The 23424-nt window shown below is 40.2% G+C and overlaps 5 protein-coding genes across 9 annotated transcripts in view; 2 read left to right on the forward strand and 3 right to left on the reverse strand.

Moving 5' to 3' along the window:
* The window catches only part of prel (preli-like), a 26608-nt gene continuing 3184 nt past the window's right edge, over window positions 1-23424 (forward strand). The window contains exon 1 of one of the 2 annotated variants that reach the window (XM_089853111.1): window positions 1-134. The gene's annotated coding sequence lies outside the window, so the exon portion shown is untranslated. The remainder of the gene's footprint in view (window positions 135-23424) is intronic. The other variant, XM_089853110.1, reaches the window with a different exon arrangement.
* LOC149623316 (uncharacterized) lies at window positions 131-3792 on the reverse strand. 2 transcript variants are annotated; one of them, XM_089853104.1, is made up of 7 exons: window positions 3662-3792; window positions 2970-2997; window positions 2794-2906; window positions 1277-1380; window positions 1048-1200; window positions 723-963; window positions 131-642 (listed from the first exon to the last, which is right to left on the reverse strand). In XM_089853104.1, exons 1-7 carry the CDS (start codon window positions 3665-3667, stop codon window positions 466-468), a joined length of 822 nt encoding a protein of 273 aa, XP_089709230.1. In that variant the 5' UTR covers window positions 3668-3792; the 3' UTR covers window positions 131-465. The 2 variants fall into 2 exon arrangements, with proteins under 2 accessions (XP_089709230.1, XP_089709229.1); XM_089853103.1 differs by lacking the exons at window positions 2794-2906; window positions 2970-2997; window positions 3662-3792 and adding an exon at window positions 1491-2746.
* On the reverse strand, window positions 3925-4499 carry LOC149623317 (uncharacterized). 3 transcript variants are annotated; one of them, XM_089853118.1, is made up of 3 exons: window positions 4356-4499; window positions 4099-4290; window positions 3925-4022 (listed from the first exon to the last, which is right to left on the reverse strand). In XM_089853118.1, exons 1-3 carry the CDS (start codon window positions 4497-4499, stop codon window positions 3990-3992), a joined length of 369 nt encoding a protein of 122 aa, XP_089709244.1. In that variant the 3' UTR covers window positions 3925-3989. The 3 variants fall into 3 exon arrangements, with proteins under 3 accessions (XP_089709244.1, XP_089709243.1, XP_089709242.1); XM_089853117.1 differs by having other exon boundaries at window positions 3925-4037; XM_089853116.1 differs by having other exon boundaries at window positions 3925-4290.
* On the forward strand, window positions 4544-14319 carry LOC149623318 (uncharacterized). Its single transcript, XM_089853081.1, has 2 exons — window positions 4544-9414; window positions 14193-14319. The coding sequence occupies exons 1-2, from the start codon at window positions 5320-5322 to the stop codon at window positions 14247-14249; spliced, it is 4152 nt and encodes a 1383-aa protein (XP_089709207.1). The 5' UTR covers window positions 4544-5319; the 3' UTR covers window positions 14250-14319.
* On the reverse strand, window positions 15934-19401 carry LOC149623319 (uncharacterized). Its single transcript, XM_089853093.1, has 3 exons — window positions 16294-19401; window positions 16192-16221; window positions 15934-16122 (listed from the first exon to the last, which is right to left on the reverse strand). The coding sequence occupies exon 1, from the start codon at window positions 18861-18863 to the stop codon at window positions 17355-17357; it is 1509 nt and encodes a 502-aa protein (XP_089709219.1). The 5' UTR covers window positions 18864-19401; the 3' UTR covers window positions 15934-16122; window positions 16192-16221; window positions 16294-17354.

The following is a 23424-nucleotide window of genomic DNA, read 5'->3' on the forward strand; positions in this document are numbered from 1 at the left end:
AGTTTTTGGAAGCCATTTCTCGTTGACTGCCGAACTAGTTAGATCACAAAATTTGTTTATCCGACTACGAAGAAAAGTTTTTTTTTTTCTTTCTCTGATTTCCATTACTTTATTTCGTTAACATCAATTTCTCGGTAAGATTACTGAATTAATTCTTACTTTGGGATCAAAATTAATTATCTAAAGGAATCAAATCCGTAAATCATCTATCCTAAGCCTCGGTCGCTAAGCGTTTTTGGGCCGCGTCATTGTGTATAGGTAGAGCTTAACTTCAGGGGCCGCCATCTTAGGCCTCGGTCTTATTGCCAGATAGGCCTTCTTAATTTAATTGGTCTTCTTATTTGTTCAAATTTAAAATGGGGCTTTATTTTTTCTTTGATCAAATATTTTTACCGTATATTATTCCATTTGCGGTTACTGTTACCCTGGGTTATGTGGGTCTTTTGATATTACGGGAAATCGGTACTACCGTGGGTTATAATCGACATACCCCGTTACAATATGTTCAGACAATTCTACAGACGTGTTTCCAACATTGTCCCAGTTGAAAACTTTAATGATAGGTTGACTTTCCGGTAATCTTGATGGAGCAATTTGGGATGTTGGGTTTTGCGCAGATTGAGCTTCGTTGCTCAATTCGGCCTAATATTATTAAAAGTTTAAAAAAGGTAATAATTATAACTAAACCGAGTTAATAAGATAACTGAATTTGTTTTACTTACTTTTTTCCGCAAACCTGATGATACATTTATATCTCTGGCCTGCATTAATTCCTTAATTCTCGCTAAGTCCTTCCGTGATTGATTATTAACAGGTGTACTAATAATATATTGTAACTGTTGGAGTAGATTACTCCACATCTCGAGTTGTTCTTCGCAGCTCGGAATTAAGGAAGCCACTTCCGTATAAATTGCATCTTTTGAAGATTCCAAATTCTTCGTTTGACGGGTTGTTCCACATTCCCTGAAAAATTAACAACAAAAACAACAACAAATTTTAAATTTTCCCAAAATTCAAACTACCCAAATTCTTAGTCAGTTTCCTTACATTGGTCTGGAATTTATTGATATTTCTGGCATTGCAGAAGCAGAGTGTTGCAAACTTCCATTACTTTGTTCCTGGTTAGAATTGGGTCTTTCGGGACATGGTCTTGCGCCACTATTATTAGCTTGATGGGAAGCGCTAGGAGTTGAACTAAAACTGTGAAAAAGTAACTTAAAACTGTTATAACGGGACATGAAGACCAGACAAAAACAACAAAAATTCTTTTAATTACATTCCTGGAAAATTGCGTATTTCCGGAGCACATGGAACTCTGGTACTTTTTTTTCTCGAATAACTTTCCAAGTTATCTATGATGGCTCTTAAACCAGGAGGAATCTGAAATGATATAACTTATTCATTAATTAATATAATTGATACCGCTTGTTGAATTTGCTTAAAACTATTAAAAGGGTTAATTAATTGTCATTCAATGATTTGGAACGGGCCTGATTGTTCAGAGTTTCAGTGGCTCCTCGTTCGTCTTGGGCCGCAGTGGGAGTGACTTGGGGTGGAACAAAAACCCCTCCGCCGCTGTTCGAAGGAAAAGAAGGTATTGGGGGAGCCTCGCTAGGGTGCGGTGCGGGATTGAAACCAGAAGGCGCCGGAGCAGCCATGTAGGGCGTCTGCATGGTCGGAGAAGGATTTTGCCAGGGTGTCATGCACCAAGGACGGAAGTTGAACCCTTGCCTGCCTTAATCAAGGCCTTGCGCGGTAGTTTCGAAAGGGGTGCCTTTTAAGAAACGGACTTCTTATTTTTCTCCCTATCTTACCGCGAGATGGCATTGATAGCTAGACCGAAACGCGTGCGAAAATGAGTATTTAAAATTCCAAGCGCGAAAAAATAAACATCTAAAATTCCAAGCGCGAGAAAATGAACATTTGAAATTCCTTAAGTCCAGCTAATAGCGCTCTCGGGTGAGAGAATTTGGCAACTTAAATTTCCAAACGAAAAATAAAAATCGGCGCCGCGCACAGACGTAACGTAGGCAACGGTTGAACCATGGATTTATAATAGAAGCTTACGCTCCCTGGATATTCCACTCGCCTTACAACGCGCACAACATTTATTCCTCGTCTGAACTGGCGCGAGCTAGTACCAGCCTGGCACGCGCGTTTGTGGCGTAGAATTTGAGGCAGATTCAGAGGGGGGGGGGGTTTTCACGCGCTTGAGTTTTAATTTTTAATAGCGCGCGCGAAACAATTTTTAGAAAAGCGCGCGCGCACGCGCGCCGAGAGAAAAAAGTTTGCCTCAATTTCTACGTCATGAGCCCCCCCCAGTCCCCATCCGCGCGAAATTTTATGACATAAATGTGTTAAAAATTCATATGCCTTACTGAAGGCTACAGTGAAATATCCAGGAAGCGTAAGCTTCTATTATAAATCCATGGTTGAACTCATCGTTGGGAGATTCTGAACTCTGATAAGAGAGGATACAACGAACAAGCGATCATAAAAAGCAATACAGGAATTTGTCAAAACTAAACGTTCAGACACCTCGTGCAGCGTTAGTTGCATTGTTAAACAAGTCGCTGGGCTTAATATAAGACCAAACGCAATCAATGTAAAGGTAATCTAACTAAAAAATTCCATCAACATCCTTATAACGAAAGTAGGCGGAGAATATTCGAAGAATTAATTTACAAAATTCAGGAATATTCTTGCTATAATTCGACCTATCGGGTGTGATAGGTCAAATTTTTCTCCTTCCAATGGTACCAGCTACTTAAGTTCGAACCAAATAACACCTACCGCTTCTCTACGCGGGGTGCCCGCCGGGCGGATCCACTCAAATGGGTGATTTGAAATCTTAATCGGCTTAAACCAAAAATTTTCTTTTTTTAGTCCCTTTTTGACCTTTTCAACTGCAAAATAAAGATCAATTATTAGAAATTTCGATTAAATCCCAGCTTTAAATATAAACTTACGGTGTGCTGCAACTTCCGTCATAGACCGCTATAATAAAAAGCAAAACTTTATCCCTCTTTTATTGACGAGGTAAAATGACTATTCAAGGCCGAGTTCCAAAACGTAAGCAAACTAAGTAACGAACATCGAGACTAACAATGTGGCCCGAACGTGTCCATTTTGGAACAAAATTCGCTCTTAGAGAACTGGAGATCGGCCAGTAATTTTTTTTTTTGGGTCGTTTCGAATTTTTGCATCCCTCCAACATTGTATTATTTACCATCAGTTTGCCCATTTTGCTGGAACTCTGCCTTTAAGGGACTAGTTCCGGCGGAAAGGGTTCCGAACTGAAAAGCAAGCATCGAGACTAACAACGGAGCGACCGCGCAGACTTTAGTTTCCCTGCTGTGGCTAAATTTGAGAGGTTTTAACTGACTGAAAGCCGTGCGGTTCTAGCGAATTGAAGATAAACAAAAGAGAGTTTCATACAGAGGAATTCAAATATTTGCAAGGAAAAATTTAAACCGCTTTCAATTGTTTTTCTTCAGTTCGCTAGAGGCCGCCCTGCACGGCTTTTATTCAGCTAGAACTCTCACAACTTTCGCTCGCAAAATCTGAGAGGTCGCTCCATTGTTTGTTTCTATGCTCAGTTAGCTAGAATCATTTTCGCTGGAACTCTGCCTTTAAATTACAGTTTAACGCAAGAACTCACGAGCATTTCACCACCGGGTGTGTGGTAATACACATCTCCACCTCTATTCTGTTTAGTTTTCCTTTGAACGATTTCGCGGCCATAATCTTTATATAACTATAAAGAAGCGTTTAGTTAATATATTAGAATTATGAGAAATTATAAATTTTAGAATATTAACACAAAAATATATTAGAATTATGAGAAATTATAAATTTTAGAATATTAACACAAAAATATATTAGAATTATGAGAAACTTGAACTTTTTTTTTTTTTTGGAAACTTTATTTTTGGCCATCCTTTTCCCGAAGTTGGTGACCGCTTTGACTGGGTAGTTGCTGCAACGCTCTAACATCGTTTTTGAGGCCACCCATCCGTTACCTTAACCGAATCATCCTATAATATTTAAGTTTGGGTTTAAAAAACCATTAAATGATTTAAAAATTAAAATAAGTACTTTTTCCGAGGGAATTTCCTCCATTTCATTTATTCGTTGGGCTTTTTCATTCAGAATTGCTTGAACTCTTTGACACTCTTGAAATACAGAAGAGTTCCATTTCCGTAATGTGTCATTGTCTCTCAAGGCATCTTTTAGTTCGTTTGTCAGCCTTGAAATGACCTCATTTGACGAGGATGCCGCATCATTGCACTGAGAAAAAAATTAAATTAAAACGTACGTCTTTATCTCCATCAATTACTTTTAAATACTTTTACTTTGCTTAATTGGCTTTCGAGTAATATAACTCTATCTTTAAGATTGGAGTTCTCATCCTCCAGATATTGACATTGGCGTCTTAGTTGCTCATTTTCTTTCGATAATTGCCAATGAACTACTTCCCCGTCATTTTTTTGCCACATTTCGTTCTCCCGCGAAAATGAATAAAACGTTTCCGATTCACTTTCAGCCTCAAAACTGGGAATAAACACTCAATAGTTTTAGATTATAAAGTCTTTGATTGCAATTAGAAAGAATTGATTCAATTAAATCATTTACTCTGGTTGAATATCCATATGCGATTCCACGCTACTATTGAGATTTTGAGCCAAACGACAGGTAGCGGCCACAACCTTAGTACTAGATTCCCTCTGATCTGATATGGCATGAGGTGACTCAAATCCCTAATAAAAAACAAAACAAACTAAGCTTCCACAAACTATTCTTGTGGGGATTCTGCGACCGGCGATTGGCTCGTGAAGGTGCTACTGTTAACTATCGCATTATACCACATGTACCCTTATTTGTACCTCGCGCCACCTCAAGGTTTCCCATAGATATGTATAGATGGCGCCACCCCTTTTACTTTTTCGTAAAACCTAAGGAGCATTGTAACGTACCTTTGCTCCCTACTCTTTTTATGCAGCGTTGGTCGGGTATAGTCATGCCCAACCAACTCCGACAATTATGTAAGCAGTATTACTTTTCTCTCATTAAAACCTCTTGTTAATTAAACCCAAGTCTCGTAATTCAATCATATATCAACGTCAACAATTCAGAAGTGGGATATACTCAAAACTACGCCCTGATATAATGTTTTGAGTGAGTTACCAACGTTATGAGAGACTTGGAACGCTAAGCCTAAATTAACCCTAACGAACACGTTGTCCATTGAACGTTCCCAAATGGTCAATGTTATTTCATGCTCCAACGAATACGAAATGAAATACGTTCCTAACGCTTATGTTTAAAAACAAAATCGAAAAGAAGACTGCAATTAACGATGAAAAGAAGCAGATGCGTTGTAGCCGACGACTTAGAGGCGAATTACCAGAAGTACTAACGAGCTTGGAAGCACACAAAGGAAAGATTAATAAACCCCAACGTCCAGGGATATTTTATTACGAATCTAACGTTCCTTTACACGACGCAACCACGAAAGCTACAAGTACGACATTGGAAAACGAGAATCATGTCAAGGTTACCACCAACGAAGGAAAGATTACCGAAACCCAACGTTCCTGGGAATTCAAAGAATCTAACGTTCCTGTAAACAAAACAAACACAAAGGCCAACGAAGAAGGAAAGATTACCGAAACCCAACGTTCCTGGGAATTCAACGAATCTAACGTTCCTGCAAACGAAACAAGCACAAAGGCCAACGGAGAAGGAAAGATTACGATAGTCCAACGTTCCCGGATAATCGAAAACGAATCTAACGTTCCTTTACACGAAGCACCCGCTGACATTACGATCGCAAGAGAACACCGTCCGAACTCCTTCAACGATTACGAAGATTCCGACAACGACCCCTCTCACTACGAAAGCTTAACGGGATCTAACGAAGACAGAACTCGTCACACCAACTACGATATTTTAACCGACAACAGAACCTCCTCACGAATACTCGAGGCCTTGCATCTACACGAACAACAAGATACTACGATGGCCGAAGGAGAAGCACCAGTAGGTTTTATTTCAATGGATGATTTTGCCACATCACTACAGAGAGCAGTGGATTCTGCGGTGCAACGAGCGATCAGTGCAATGTCTGACGCGCACCTCGAACAACAGAACCAACTAATGGAAGCTCAGCAAAGACAATTGGAAACGATTACAACGAACAGGCAAGCACAGCCTCATCATGTCCAAGATGGGAGTAGACTGATCCCCGAGTTCGATCCAGTCGGTTCTCCTCATCAAACTGTCGACTCATGGATTAGGAAAGTCAACGATACAGGTACTGCCTACAACTGGAGTGACAACGTAAAGATTCATCACGCAATCCCCAAGCTTAAAGGAACAGCCAAAGTATGGTACGAGGGATTAGCCACGGTAAACTACACGTGGAATGAATGGACAGATCTTTTAAGGGAATGGTTCCCAACGGTTAAAGGTAGTCAAAGCCTCCACCGAGAAATGGAGCGACGAACAAAGCAGCCAAACGAAACTATTGAGGCATATTACCACGACAAGGTAGCCAAGGCACGACTTAGTGGGTTGCAGGACGATGCTATGATAGACTACCTCATAACAGGTCTTGACGATGAGAGACTTATTACGGCACTCAGTAACCGAGATTACGATACGCCACAGGAGTTACTGAAATGTATCAAGACCATGGATGAAAGGTTAACACTTTTGCAAACCAGCACCAGGGGCAAGTCTGAACGATTCGAGCGAGATCGACGAGAACTCAGGTCACGTAATCACCTTCCGTCAAACTCGAATTACTCCCAATCAAACTCGACTCTTAAATCAACGAATGGTGACAACACTCACCAGAAATTCAAGAGAAAGGCAAGATATAACGAAAAAGGAGAACCTATATGTTTCAATTGCTCAGAATATGGACATATTGGTAAAGACTGTACGAAACCCCAACGTAAGCTACGTTGCACAAAATGTCATCGATCTGGCCACGACGCCAAGGATTGTAACGGAAATGATTCTAAGACGGTAACCCACGTAGAGACTAAAACCGGCAACGAAGCCAACGAAAAATATTTCCACGACGCTCTCCTCAATGGAAAAGAAATATGTTCTTATCTTGACCTTGGAAGCAAATGCGTCGCGCTCAGAGTAAGTGATGCTCAACGCCTTGGAATCGAATACGAGTTACCAAAGAATGGATCAGTTATCGAGGGCTACGGATCCGCAGTTACGAAGATACTAGGAGTATGCGAGGCAACTTTAAAAATTGATCAAGCTACTGCACACGTAGAAATCCAAGTAGTCCCCGACGAAGCGCAGGCTATACCACTGTTGGTAGGACAGCCGTTTTCAGAGCAACCACACGTAGTAATCGTCCGCCGCAGTAATACAATACGCATTTTTGAAGAAACGGAAACAATGACGGAAGAAGACGACTGTCTACGGAACTTCCACATACCAGACTTACCGAAACCGAGTCTGAAACTTTGGACAAAAGAAGCTACGGTAATAGCTCCAAAATACATAGGATTTGTCGATGTACACATTGGCGAACAGAGCATGCCAGAGACAGATTTATTCATCGAACTGCAGATGCGTCAGAATCCAAGTTACGAACATTGTATTCCACGAAGTATTACACGATTAAACGCGAAAGGACAAACAACGATCCCGATCATGAACATTTCGGACAAAGAACTCACCTTTATGAGCGGGCAGAGTATCGCTCGCGCAGATGTTTGCACGGAAAGCCAAACAAACACGAATCCAGAGATCATGCACATGGAGGAACGCATCTTAAGCTCCGTTGCAGAAGAAGAGGTAAACATTGGCCCAACGGTGACCAATGACGAGAAGAAACTATTGATAGACCTCTTAAACGAGTACCGAGACATCCTCTCTAACGGGATAAACCATATTGGACGCACCGATCGAGCAACAATGAAAATAGAACTAGATAACCCGAAACCGATTACGTTCCGCCCTTACCGACTATCCCACGTCGAAAGAGAAAAAGTAGCTGAAACGATTCAAGAACTACTGGAGGCAGGAATTATCTCCGAATCCGATTCTCCATATGCCAGCCCTATTCTAATCGTAAAGAAAAAGAATGGCGAAGAAAGACTATGTATCGATTACAGAGCCTTGAACCGGATAACGACACGTGACGCCTATCCACTTCCACGTATCGAAGACCAGATGGAGCGTTTACAAGGGCATAAACTATTTTCAAGTTTGGATTTAGCCTCCGGCTATTACCAGATTCCTCTCGAAGCAGCGTCAAAGGCGAAAACGGCCTTCGTGACCCCAGATGGTCACTACGAATTTGAAGTAATGCCGTTTGGCCTCACCAATGGACCCGCTGTGTTTCAACGGATGATAAACACAATACTAGGACATCTCCGTTACACAATAGCTATGGCTTACATGGATGATGTGCTTGTACCAGCGACTACGGTACCAGATAGCATCAGTCGATTAAGAAAAGTATTCGACGTGCTGCGCAATGCAGAACTAACACTTAACCTCAAGAAATGCTACTTCCTTATGGACAAGATTGACTATTTAGGATCCGAAATCAGCAGCGAGGGGGTCAAGCCAGGTTCTCGCAAAATCGAATGTGTAAAGGACTTTCCAACTCCGAAAAACGTCCACGAAATTAGAAGATTCTTAGGATTGGCCGGCTACTTCCGGAAATTCATTGAGAATTTCGCTCTAATCGCCGCACCTTTACACCAACGTCTGAAGAAAGATGCTTCCTGGATCTGGGAAGCTGAACAAAAGAAAGCGTTCGATACTTTAAAAGAAAGATTAACGGAAAGGCCCATATTGGCCTTATATGATCCTAAAGCCGAAACGGAATTGCACACAGACGCCAGCCAAGTCGGGCTAGGGGCAGTGCTACTGCAGAAGGGACAGGATAACAAATTGCACCCCGTTTATTACGCAAGTCGAGGAACTACCCCAGATGAAGCGCGCTATCACTCTTACGAATTAGAAACGTTAGCCATCTGTTGGGCAACTGACAAGTTCCGGGTGTATCTTCTGGGAAGACAATTCACCATAGTAACCGACTGCAACGCAGTCCGATATACGTTCGCAAGGAAAAACATAGTACCACGAATAGGTCGATGGTGCTTGAAGCTCGAAGATCTCAACTACACGATCATCCACCGACCAGGTACCTCTATGTCTCACGTCGACGCTCTTAGTCGCGCACCGTATGGCGAACCCGAAGACGTTGAAATAGCAAATGGACTCCAGATTGCTCACATGGCCCTCACGACCGACGATTGGCTCGTGACAGCTCAGAAGCTAGATCCTAAAATCACAGCCCTTATGGAGCAAGTGAGGAAAACGAAGGGACTGACCAAGGACGACGTCCAAACGAAGAGAGATTTCACGGTAAAAGATGGGAGACTTTTTCGACAAACCCAGATCGCAACCGTCTCTTATGGGTCGTACCTGTTTCGTATTCTCAGTTAAATATGTCCAGCCCTAGTCAAAACCTTTGTATGAATATGTTCAGCCCTAGTAAAACAGCTGTGCAAGCTAATGTCGCAAGGTGCTACTCCAGTTCCTTCCACAATAGCCTCGTCTATTCCGCCACCAACACCAGTTTCTACTACTACTGGTAAAGTTGCAGAAAATTGGAAGTTCTTTCACTCGCAATGGCTCAATTTCGAAATTGCAACTGGACTTGATAAACAGACGGATCCTATACGCGTAGCTACACTCTTATCTGTTATGGGGAAAGATTGTTTTCAAATATATCAGAACTTGCCACTCACTGCTGCACAAACTGCTACAACAGGAGATATACTAAAGGCCTTAAGTGATCACTTCGAACCCCAAATCAACGTCATATATGAAAGGTTCATATTTTATTCGGCAAATCAACAAACTGAAGAAACTATAGATCAGTATGTACAACGCTTGAGAACACTTGCTCAATCCTGTGATTTTGGTGCTCTTCTCGATACCTTTATCAGGGACCGCATAGTATTGGGTACGAATAACTCCCAGACGCAATCTAAACTAATCAGAGAATCGAAGCTCACTCTCGACTCTGCTATTGCCATTTGCCGAACTAATGAACTAGCTGATCAACAATTGCAGCGTATCAACAAGCCAGACTCCGCATCAGCCTTACACTATATTCAGAAACCATCTCACAAAGGCCATACTAGGGAGCAGATGTATACTTCACCGAAACCTCCAAAAGCGCAACCAAGGAACATGTCTACTAAAGTACAGATGCTTCAAAAACCTTGCTATTATTGTGGCACTGTACACGCTCGGGAAAGAAACAAATGTCCTGCTTTCGGACAAACTTGCTCAAGATGTCAGTCTAAGAACCACTTTGCTAAACAATGCAAGAATAAGACTTCATCTACAAAAAAGAAGAATTCTAGACTACACTACATTGACAACAACGAAGCTGATTCCTCTGACGCTTCAAATTATGCCATAGAAGATATTTCACTCCTTCAAGGAAAAGGAAAACAATGGTTTGTCAATCTTCAAGTTCTGGGCAAACAGAAATCCTATACACTTAGATGCCAACTAGACAGTGGCTCAACTAGCAATATCTTAACTCGAAAAGATTATGATCAATTGCCTACTGATCAGAAAACGCCACTCACACTCAAGGAGACCTCCTTAACTTGTTATAATGGCTCCACCCTAGTTTCACATGGCATCACTACTATCAACTGTCAATACAACAATCAAATATTTCCTCTTCGCTTTCATGTCGTTACTACTGACAAAGCTTCAATTTTGTCAGGTGACAGTTGTATTGAACTGGGATTAATAACTGTAAATGTGGACGCAAACAGCTCTGTCAATGCTATAACCACGAATCGACAAACTCCACTCACTAAAGAACAAATACTTACAGAATACTCAGATGTGTTTGAAGGACTTGGATGTCTAGCTGGAGACTGTCATCTTGAAATAGATCCGAATATTAAACCAGTCCAACACAGACCACGTAAAGTTCCTGTAGCTCTGAGAGAGGAACTACAAACTCAAATTAATGAACTCGTCTCTCGGGGTGTTCTTGAAAAAGTTACAGTTCCTACACCATGGATCTCCAGTATGGTCGCAGTACGAAAAAAACGCATTCGAATTTGTTTGGATCCTAAAGACTTGAATGCAGCTCTCAAAAGGCCCAACTATCCTCTTCCAACAATAGAAGAAATCCTTCCACGTCTGACTAATGCCAAAGTCTTTTCGGTCCTCGATGCCAAAGATGGCTTTTGGCAAGTCAAGCTAGATTCAGAAAGCAGCGACTTGACAACTTTCTGGACTCCTTTTGGACGGTACAAATGGCTCAGAATGCCATTTGGTCTTTCAACCGCTCCTGAAGAGTTTCAAAGGAGACAACACGAACTTTTGGAAGGTTTACCAGGTGTCGAAGATATTCATGACGACATTCTAGTCATAGGCTATGGAGATACACTGGACGAAGCAATCAGTAACCACGATGAAAATTTGATCAAGCTATTGGATAGAGCTCGCGAGAAAAATCTTCGTTTGAATAAAGCAAAACTACGCTTACGTCTCCCTGAGGTAACATACATTGGCCATGTATTATCTGCTCAAGGAGTAAAACCAGATCCAGAGAAAACTAAAGCGGTACTAGACATGACTCCACCGCAAAATGTCACAGCTCTTCGCAGCTTTATTGGATTTACAACTTATTTGGCCAAATTCCTACCCAAACTCTCAGATTATCTCGAACCTCTTCGTCAGTTGACCCACAAAGACGCTACATGGCACTGGGGAAAGCATCAAAAACAAGCTTTTGACGCAATCAAGAAACTAGTAGTGTCTTTCCCTGTTTTGCGCTACTACAATGTCCATGAACCTGTTACAGTACAATGTGACGCCAGCGACATAGGAGTAGGCGCCACGATTCTTCAAAATAATCAACCTGTGGTCTTTGCTTCACGGACATTGTCTCCTACAGAACGCCGCTACGCGCAAATAGAAAAAGAATGTTTAAGCATAGTATTCGCATGTCAAAGATTCCACCAATATCTCTGTGGACATCCCAATATAACAATAGAAACTGATCACAAACCGCTTGAGTACATCTGGAAGAAGCCTCTCCTCTCAGCACCCAAAAGATTGCAAAGCATGTTACTTAAACTGCAGAACTATAACCTCACAGTAACATACAAGAAGGGACCGGAAATGCTAATAGCTGACTGCCTCTCAAGAATCCCGTTTCCTCTACAGAACAATCAAGAGGAACAGGAAACACACGCTGATTACGTTGTCTTTTCACTCAGAGAAGAAAAACGCTATAATCAATTTTTGGAGAGCATAGACCATGCTGATCATGCGCAAGTCTCTAACAGACAACTGGACAACATCGCACGTCACACTAGCAAAGATCCGACTTTGCAAACCCTGATTCACACAATCGCTAACGGATGGCCAAATCGAATCGGAAAAGTTCCTTCAGAGATTCGCCACTTTTTCTCGTTTCGAGACGAACTAACAGTTGACCACGGAGTTATCTACAAAGGTTCCCGCATTGTCGTACCACAGTCGATGTATGCAGAAATTAAAGACATCCTCCACTCTAGCCACGTTGGAATAGCAGCGTGTATGCGCAAAGCTCGAGAGTCTGTTTATTGGCCGCATATGGAGGAACAAATGAAAGAACTTGTCTCCACATGCGAAGCGTGTAATGAATTTCAACGTGCTCAACAAAAAGAACCGTTACTTTCTCTCCCTCTACCAGAGTTACCATGGCAAAACGTCTCTATGGACCTATTTACCATTAATGCCAACTCAAAAAAATACCTCGTAACAGTGGACTCGTATTCTGATTTTTGGGAATTAGATCAACTCCCTGATAGTCAAGCTGATTCAGTAGTTGAAGTATGCAAACGCCACTTTGCGCGCTATGGAATCCCAAAAACTGTTCTGACCGATAATGGCCCGCCTTTCAACAGTCAAACCTTCAAAGAGTTTGCAGATCTATGGGGCTTTGATCACAAGACTTCCTCCCCTTATTATCCAAAAGGGAATGGTAAAGCCGAATCGGCAGTAAAAATCGCCAAGACGCTCCTCACAAAACTGGAACAAACTAAGGACTTTTACCTCGCTTTACTTGAATGGCGCAACACACCGACAGAAGCACTTCAAACGTCTCCAGTCCAACGTTTGATGTCTCGTCGCACTCAATCACAAATGCCTATGGCCGCTTCACTACTCAAACCGCAAGTTCCTAAGAATGTCACTACTACACTCCAACACAAACGTCAGAAGACTAAACACATCTACGATCGAACTGCTTCTCCACTCTCTCCACTCATGCAAGGTGATGCTGTATGGGTCAAGCCAACTCCCTCCAGCAATACGAAGAAATGGTCCAAGGGTATTGTTCTAGACCAGGTTGCGGAACGATCATATTTAGTCAAACTCGGAGACCGCGTTTTCCGACGCAACAGAGTTGTCCTCCGTCCCGTTCACCAAACTAGACCAGCGCACACTACTGACCCTCATCTACCTCCTGCGTTGACCAACCGCGCAACCTCCTCAGAACCACCACCTGTGGGTCCTATTATTCCCATTTCACGCCGATACCCTCACCGTATGGTTTCACACTCTAATCAACCGACTCCTCCCGCTACACCATCACCATCAAGTACGGCATCGTCACCTATTCATCCGTCATCGCCGCTGACCAGTCAGTCACCGCCTGCCTTACACCCGACCAACACCTCAAATCCGACCCTATCTGGATCAATTCCAACCTCGCCTTCGAGTACCCGTCCGCGTCGCGTACATCGTATGCCGTCCCATCTTAAAGACTATGTTGTTTCAAAATGATTTTTTGTGCTTTACTTTTGAGTACTTTTATACTATTCTCTCTCTACTTTGTTTACGGTTCCTATGACCATGTTTAAAAAAAAAAAGAAAGATGTTTCGTATTCTCAGTTAAATATGTCCAGCCCTAGTCAAAACCTTTGTATGAATATGTTCCGCCCTAGTAAAACAGCTGTGCAAGCTTATAGCCAGCCCCTTATCATTCAGTATTAGAGTAGGATCAGTGATGGCATAGGTTCCTAGATTGTAATGCCTTATCTCTTAATAAATTAAGTTTGTTTTAAGTTTATTATTATGATGCACATTTACTAACGATACACAAACCTCTCAAGAAACCCACACAACGAAACAGTACCAAACCAGGCCCGATGGCAGATCGTAAAACGTAATCATGACGATATAGGCCATTTCGGAGTAGATAAGACATATGGCAGATTACAAGAAAGATTTTGGTTCCCGAGAATGAAGCGCTATACTCGACGATATATCTCCGCCTGTCTCGAATGTCTATTTCACAAAACACCAGGAGGCAAGAAGCCAGGTTACCTCCACTCGATTGACAAGATTGGTAAACCAATGGACACTATTCACGTTGACCACTTAGGTCCATTCGTAACGAGTACCAAGGGAAACGTTCATTTAATCGTAATCGTGGACGCTTTCACCAAATTCATGATTCTGCGACCAGTTCGCAACACCGGAGCCGGACCAGCACGAAAAATTCTTGACGAGATAATAGGAATTTTTGGCGCTCCACGACGAATCATAACTGATCAAGGTTCGTGCTATACGAGCAAACTCTTCGAAAACTTTTGCAAAGAAGCCAAAATCAGTCATGTAAAGAACGCTACCGCTACCCCCCGAGGCAACGGCCAGGTAGAACGATACAATAGAACAATCACGCCAGCAATTGCAAGTCTATGCCAACGACCGGACGAAAAGGATTGGGATGCCCACCTTACGCAAGTCCAATGGGGCATCAATAACACAATACACCGTGCCACGAAATGTACGCCATTTTCGTTGTTGTTGAACTTTCCCTCACGACATCCCAAGGGAAACGAGCTTATAGACGCGCTAGACTATCCAGTCGACGAAGAAATGGTAAAGAAAAGGAGTCAGGCCTTTGACCACATCAAGGCTGACCAAGAACGCCAAAGGATGAGGTATAACGCCAAGCGAGCGAAAGCATTCGAGTATAATGTGGGCGACATGGTGGTAGTCGAACGAGAGCCCGCAGCCACGGGGCAACCCCACAAAACTAATGCAAAATTTAAAGGCCCGTACATCATCACAAAGAAACTGCCTTACGATAGGTATGTCATAGAAGATGTTCCAGAGATTCAACGGACCCAACGCTTCTATCGCAACACGGCACCCGCGGATAAACTGAAAAGATGGTTCCTATTCGATGGTCACGACCAGCTCAGTTCCTCTTCCGACGACGACACTCAAGAAGACGTAGAACCAACCCATGCACAGGTTCCAGGTTCCCCACTCGTTTCCGATGTACCTGATGGCGAGGATTTGCACGAGAATGACGGCGACGTTCCAGAAGCCCAGCCGCGAGCACGTTCACGACCCCGCCAGAAACCAAAGTACCTGAAAGACTATGATCTCAACTAATGTTAACAATGATCTCAATTTAAATTACGCTATTAGTCAGGAGTCTAATTTTAACGGATGGCCGAATGTTAACTATCGCATTATACCACATGTACCCTTATTTGTACCTCGCGCCACCTCAAGGTTTCCCCTAGATATGTATAGATGGCGCCACCCCTTTTACTTTTTCGTAAAACCTAAGGAGCATTGTAACGTACCTTTGCTCCCTACTCTTTTTATGCAGCGTTGGTCGGGTATAGTCATGCCCAACCAACTCCGACAATTATGTAAGCAGTATTACTTTTCTCTCATTAAAACCTCTTGTTAATTAAACCCAAGTCTCGTAATTCAATCATATATCAACGTCAACACTACACCATAATGAGCGTGCCATAGGGGGAACACGGCTTTCAGTAATGAAGGCCAGTGAACTCCCGAAGCCGTTCAAGGTGTCCTTCCGGACCAAGGACCGTCGCACCACTGATCCGGCGGCTCTTCTCCGGCGATTGAAGGCCTACAACGGTAGGTTTCTGACCGACTGTTGGCGGTGCCTGAAGTCGTTCGATGAGAAGAGCACCAGACGCTGGATCTTCTTAATTGATGGCTCTCCACCTCTATTCTGTTTAGTTTTCCTTTGAACGATTTCGCGGCCATAATCTTTATATAACGATAAAGAAGCGTTTAGTTAACGTTAAGAAGTTAGGTTAGATTAGTTTACGTTCTTACTATGTTTAAATGGCTCTTGGAGAAGTGGATCTGTTTTTCGAAATAAAAAATTAGTTTTGACTTGTAAACGAATCGTGTAACAAGAAAGCGAGTTTTACTTACATTGCTCTTCAAGTGTGGGGGCCATTATTACTGAAATGAAAGGGAAAGTAAAATGAACACTTAGAAGGATCTAAGTCGAAAAAAACTACAAATATATCATTCAAAGCCGAATCTAGTTTGCCTTTCTCTAAATTTCTACCCGAATAGAATTCCTTTCAAGCACATTGGCCGGAAGTTAGTCCTTCCAATGCTTGGAGATTAAAAGAAATACCCGATTTCCATAATTAAGAAAATCCCGTCAGGGATTTTCTATTTATACTCAATCCGAAATCGTAATGTTAAACTCTATGGAGCTTAACATTATGAGGTGGAAACATTTTCGCGACCAAGGGGGTACACTTTTTTCACAGCCTAACTTTACAGCACTAGCAAAGGCTGAAAAGGTATAGTATCTCATTTCTCGTAGTGTAAGGTTAACTTGGCCTTTTTGTATGGGTTTTAAAAATAGTTCTAGTTAAAAATATGTTCTAGTTTGACTTCGGTATAGGAGCTTAATTTAGATTTAACCTCTTGGATTATCTCCTTCTCTGAGCGGAAATTCAATTTCAGTTCATAGTTGCAGTCTTTAACGTTCTCTTTCACTGTGTGGTCTCCCTGAATATTCTCGTATGCTTTGCTGAACGAGTCCAAAGCAAAATGCTGCAAATGAGTCATTTTTAAAACCGCTTCAGCAAAATCAAGTTCCTTCCCTTACCGAAAATACCACCTCTAAAACACGTCTTAGGTTGGGCTGAAGACGTTTTTTAGAGGTTTTTTTCGGTAAGGGTTTCCTTTAGTACTTGATTTTAATACACTATGGAACGATTCACTTAAATTATTTGTTGGAGTTTTTGATTGAAACGCAGGAAAACGTTTGAATTGCGCCGCAATCGCATTATTTTTCAGGTCTTCTCTCAAAAACGTATCGGCGTATGTCAAAAAAGGCTGCGACCATTTGCTACGATATTTCTCGTACTGTTCTTCAAACTGTTCCTCGTTTTCACATTGTAAAAGGGCACCCAAATGAAGCCGATATCCTTTAAGGTCTGAAGTAGTACCACCATTTCTACGCAACCAATATTTTACATCGTTTTTGATGTGGTTGTGACAAAACAATAAATTATTGGACGCCACGGAACAGCTTTGATGATACCCTTTTCTCTATCGATAACCACGGGAACATTTTTGCCCAAGGTTTCAAAATCCAGTTCCAGCACTAGACGTGAAAAAAAGCTCTTATGAATGGCTCCGAATTTATTTTGGTGTATCATGAATAAGACAGGGAAAATAGGGTCATTGACTAGTTCCGTATTACGCATTACGACTGTACTTAAGTAAAAATTACCCATATTGAAAGTTGTATCGTAAGTTATGCACTGTTCAATATTTGTGCCATCTCTTAAAGTTTGGCTCAAAAGTCGCTTACCTAAAGTCACCGCTTCCGGTTCACCAAAGACTATTGTTAAACTGTCGTTGTCCAAGTTTATTTCTCTAATAATGTCCTTAAATTCGGTCTCCATCAAGGCTATTATCGAGTACACTGAATCAGGACAAATCTTATTTGCTCTTCGTGCCAAATATTTTAAGTTCGCTGCCTGTTTCGTATTCCTCGGCAGTGCCATTGGTTCGATGTCGCTAACTTTCGGTTGCTGGACCTCTTTCTCAAGGTTTTTTAGGTCAACTTTCACCTCGGCGGTTATTTCCCTATAAGTTTCTTTTGGGTCATTCTTTTGACCTTTCACTTTAGATTTCACGTTATTTAACGTGGATCGATTAGTAGGATACCAAGGAACTTTTTTGTTTAGTTTTGAATTTCCATGTGGTCTTTCAACCCATACTGTTTCATCACCTTTGTAGTGAATTAATACAGGATATGGGCCATTCGAACGATTTTTAAGAGTGTAAACATGCCTTTGAAACTCCCTACTACCTGCTTTTTCAAATCCAGGTCTAATATCGCAGTACAATTTGATGATGTCTTGGTAAGTTTTGGTAGTGTGAGAATTTCTCCATCGCATTCCGTCATTATATAGATCTCGTTCCTTCATTATGTCATCGGTACAAAGTAAAAAAATATCGCCCCCTTTAATTTCATTTTTTGGGCAAAATCTCAAAACTTTATTTTTTATAACCCCATTCTTTACATCCATTAAAATATTTAGCGCTTCTTCTGGTTTGAGGCTTCTTGAAATACCACTTTTATATGCAAGAGTTTTTGAAGTTCCCAAAATATCACGCGTGAAATTTCCAATTTCGCCCTCAGATTCTGCTGGACAATTTGGATTTTCATCTAATAAATTACTGTCATGTAATTCATTTCCAGAGGGGTTCCATTCTCTTCCCACGGACGTCGTTTTAGTGCAATCGGTCTCAATAGCTAATTCCTCAACCCCTCGAACTGAATTCTTTGCAGTTAAGCTTGTTTCAGAACAGTCATCACCATCAGCAAATCTTTCAGATTGATCATTGCGTTTATGCAAAGAAATGGTGACACCATCGACAGTATCATTGTTCAACGACTCTAAAAGTTCGTTTACTGACGATGAAAAGTCCGTAAGGAATTCTTTCTGGTCAAAATTTTCAGAACTCATTTTTAACGTAGCTCTTATTTTCGCCGATAAAAAGTACTAAATTTGTACTCGGCAGGATTTTTGAACATCAATTTGATGTTTTTATTTCAATCCGTGAAAACTGGCTCTTTAATGAAAGGCTCAGTTTAGAGGCACTTTGGCTCTCTTTATTTAATTTTGCCAAGAAAAACGTACAAAATTTGTACTTGGCTAAATTTTTCTACGAATCTTTCTGATTCGATTAGAAAATTAACCGAAAATACTGTTGAAAACAGCTAACGGTTTTATCGCTTGTAATTAAAGCGTTTTGGACCTCCTATTAAGAATCGTGTTTGGCTGAATCACGATAAAAAGGCTTTTCAAAAGCTGTAAGACAACCTATACGAAAGCAACGTGCGGAGGTCACAGATGCCAAACAGATTCTGACCGGAATAATTTTGCCGCTCTTCGGCGGTAGTCTCTGGTAGAGCAGAGAAAATTAATAAAGGGAGTGGACGCCTCGCGCCATCTAGGTTTTCATCCGATAGAACACTTTCACTTTTTATTTCTGTAAACCCCTTTCAAGTATTCCCCCCCCCCCTAATAAACACAAGTGACTCAATGGTGAGAACAGAAATTAAAGTCTATTTCATTAAATACTTTAATGACCATTAGAGTCGGGATTACTATAGTGTTTTGAAACGTTTCATAATTATTCTAGAAAATTAATAATTCGTTTTAATCATGATTAGTTATTTAAATTTTATTAAAATTGAATTTCTTAGAATAGGCCAAAAAATAAAAATCGGCCCTCATTAAATAGTTTAATTACAATAATATTTGTAATCTAAATTGGGTTAGGAGACCTTTATAATTAAAATTAAAGCGTTTACAGTGTAAAAATGGCCTTATTGAGGGTGCCTAAGGGTGCGAAAATTTTAAATTGGCATGGAATAATTATAAAAGATGTTGAATAAGCCTTTTTCCGTGATAATTAGTCGTTCTAAATCGATTGTTTTATTTAATTTGCTCGATTTTCGGGAATAAACTCGAATTTTCTCGACTGACTAAAGTACAGAATTTTTCGAATCACCCGCCACAAATATCCGTTTCATTATTGGTTGACAAAATATATCCTATTCAGTGGGTGCCTAAGGGTAGTTTGGGATGGATTTAATTAGGATTACTTGAGAGAATAAAGTGGTAAATTACAGGGGGTGAAAGAAGGTGTTTTGTTTAATTATTACTACTTATTTATATTCAAATAATGAAACGAATTAGGCCGGGATAATTAAGAAACGTAAAGGGGCCTAAGCTGACTAAAGTACAGAATTGTGGGCGGAGTTACGTTGAAGATATATTTCGAGCATGCACTACCGACATCTGTTGAGCCTTTACCGTATCAATTAAAGATGAATATTTATCATATTTGGATTTCGTTGTTTTGACAAAGGGTAGAAATGAAGGTTTATCTCATTAATTAGTTTAATTACAATAATATTTGTAATCTAAATTGGGTTAGGAGACCTTTATAATTAAAATTAAAGCGTTTACAGTGTAAAAATGGCCATTTTTAGGGTGCCTAAGGGTGCGAAAATTTTAAATTGGCATGGAATAATTATAAAAGATGTTGAATAAGCCTTTTTCCATGATAATTACTCGTTCTAAATCGATTGTTTAATTTAATTTGCTCGATTTTCGGGAATAAACTCGAATTTTCTCGACTGACTAAAGTACAGAATTTTTCGAATCACCCGCCAGAAAGATCTGGTTTGATTATTGGTTGACAAAATATATCCTACTCAGCGGGTGCCTAAGGGTGGTTTGGGATAGATTTAACTAGGATCACTTGAGAGAATAAAGTGGTAAATTACAGGGGGTGAAAGAAGGTGTTTTGTTTAATTATTACTACTTCTTTATATTCAAATAATGAAACGAATTAGGCCGGGATAATTAAGAAACGTAAAGGGGCCTAAGCTGACTAAAGTACAGAATTGTGGGCGGAATTAAATTGAAGATGTATTTCCAGCATGCACTCCCGGCATCTGTCGAGCCTTTATCGTATCAATTAAAGATGAATATGTATCATATTTGGATTTCGTTGTTTTGAGGTTACCAAAGGGTAGAAATGAAGGATTATCTCATTAATTGTAATCTAAATTCTGTTAGGAGACCTTTATAATTAAAATTAAAGCGTTTACAGTGTAGAAATGGCCTTATTGAGGGTGCCTAAGGGTGCGAAAATTTTAAATTGGCATGGAATAATTATAAAAGATGTTGAATAAGCCTTTTTCCGTGATAATTAGTCGTTCTAAATCGATTGTTTTATTTAATTTGCTCGTCTTTCGGGAATAAACTCGAATTTTCTCGACTGACTAAAGTACAGAATTTTTCGAATCGCCCGCCAGAAATATCCGGTTTGATTATTGGTTGACAAAATATATCATACTCAGCGGGTGCCTAAGGGTGATTTGGGGTGGTTTTAATAAGGATTACTTAAAGAAATTAAGTGTAAAGTTACAGGGGGTGAAAAAGGGGTGTTTTTTAATTCATAACATTTGTTTTAATTGAAATAATTAAATGAATTAGGCCGGGATAATTAAGAAACGTAAAGGGGCCTAAGCTGACTAAAGTACAGAATTGTGGGCGGAGTTAAGATGTAGAGATATTTCCAGCATGCACTCCCGGCATCTGTCGAGCCTTTATCGTAACGCAATATATATGATTAAACTTAATGATTACTTTTAATGAAGATTAGTATTGTGATTGATATGGTATTTGGAGACTAGCTTACTGTATTTTTTAAACCGGTAAAAAAGTCGAATATTTATCATATTTCGTACCTCATTAATTATTTTAATTACAATTATGTTTGGAATCGGTATAGTGTTACTCTGTTAGGAGACTTTAATAATTAAAATTTATGCGTTTAAAAGTACAGAATTATGTCAAATGGCCGTTGTTTTGAGGTTACCTAAGGATAGAAATCCAAGACGTTTATTCATAATAATTAGTTTAATTACAATTATGTGCGGGATTGGTTTGGTGTTCGGATAATTTTTCAATTAAAATTAAAGCGTTTACAGTGTAGAAATGGCCTTATTGAGGGTGCCTAAGGGTGCGAAATGTTTAAAAAGACGACGAATACTTATTCAAGATGTTGAATAGGGCTTTTCCCATCATGATTAGTTATTATAATGGTTTATTTTAAATAACTCACACTTAATTAAGGAAAAAACTAAAGTACAGAATTTTTTGAAACCCCGCTACGCAGCTTCAGCGCCTTCTGTCTCTAATTTCTCGAAGTACGCGCGTGCCTAAGGGTGATTTTAATAAAATATTGATGAAAAAAAAACTTTAAAAGTTTAAAGAGGTGTTTTTAATAATACTATTTGTTTATATTCAATTAGCTAAAACAACTTTCCGGGGAAAATTAAAAATATAAAAGGGCCTAAGCTGTCTAAAGTACTTATTTATTTATTTGGACTAGCAACGTACATGCAAGCCTTAGGCTTTTGTGGTACGGACGGAATGATTTGAATTTTGACATGAGAAATTGAGAATAGTAGACAAATATTAGAAATTAAATGAACAGTGCATATGTATAATTAAATAAAGATTTTAAACAGGAGGATAGCAAACAGATTTTAAGATTAATTAAAGGTTTTAAACATGAGTTTGGTAACGATTATAAAATGAGACAGTAAACAATAATTAAGATCTAAGTGAACAAAGTGCTTATAGGTAATTAGTTAATAATTTGACTTGAGAATAGTAAACAAATATTGAGAATTTAAGGTGACCAAGCGCTTGAGGGGATTTAATTAAAATATAGGAATAGAAGAATTGGTCATGAGAGTATATACTAATTTAAGATTTAACTACCATGGGGTTGTAGGTAATTAATTAATGAAGGAATTTCCAGGACGAGTGGGGGGAGTGACTAGTGCATTGGATTACAAGTGAAAATGTTGAGAAAGTGCAGCGCGGAATTTAGACCTTATAGGGATAGAGATTATTGATTCTGGGAGTGCGTTCCAATCAGAGATGACCGAGCTTGTAAAGTGATGTTGACGGACTGAGGTCAACACTCTGGGTTTTAGTATTTTAAGGGAGTGACCCCTAGTAGAGGATAAGGGTGCCGGTTGGAAAAATGTATCGATATCCAGCGCGAGCTTATTGTTAAAGAAATCGTGTAAAAGACAGAGATTATTAATTAAATGACGCGTGTGGACTGGGTCGATTTGGAGTTTCGATAATCTTGTAGGGGCTGGGAGTTTCTCAAGTTTGTTGGTTAATTTAGTGAATTTATTTTGAGCCTTTTGCAGGGTGGTAATGCTGGAAGAGGACGACGGTGTCCATATGGGGGAGGCGTAGTCAATAATTGGTAAAGCTAGGGCGTTGTAAAGAATTTTGATGAATTTTTGAGAACGATTATTAAAATTACGACGAATTAGCCCTGAAAGGGAGTGAATACGTTTACTGATTTTGTTGGTATGAGAGGTAAATTTTAGGTTGGGTTCCATGGTGACACCCAAATCGGATTCGGATAGGGTGCCTCTTATGGGCTTACCATAGAGAAGGTAGGTATGATGCGGGTTAG

Source organism: Phalangium opilio, unplaced genomic scaffold (genome assembly GCF_054372755.1).
Source record: "Phalangium opilio isolate 3A_F unplaced genomic scaffold, DU_Popi_V2 ptg000113l_1, whole genome shotgun sequence".
Taxonomy (NCBI): domain Eukaryota; kingdom Metazoa; phylum Arthropoda; class Arachnida; order Opiliones; family Phalangiidae; genus Phalangium; species Phalangium opilio.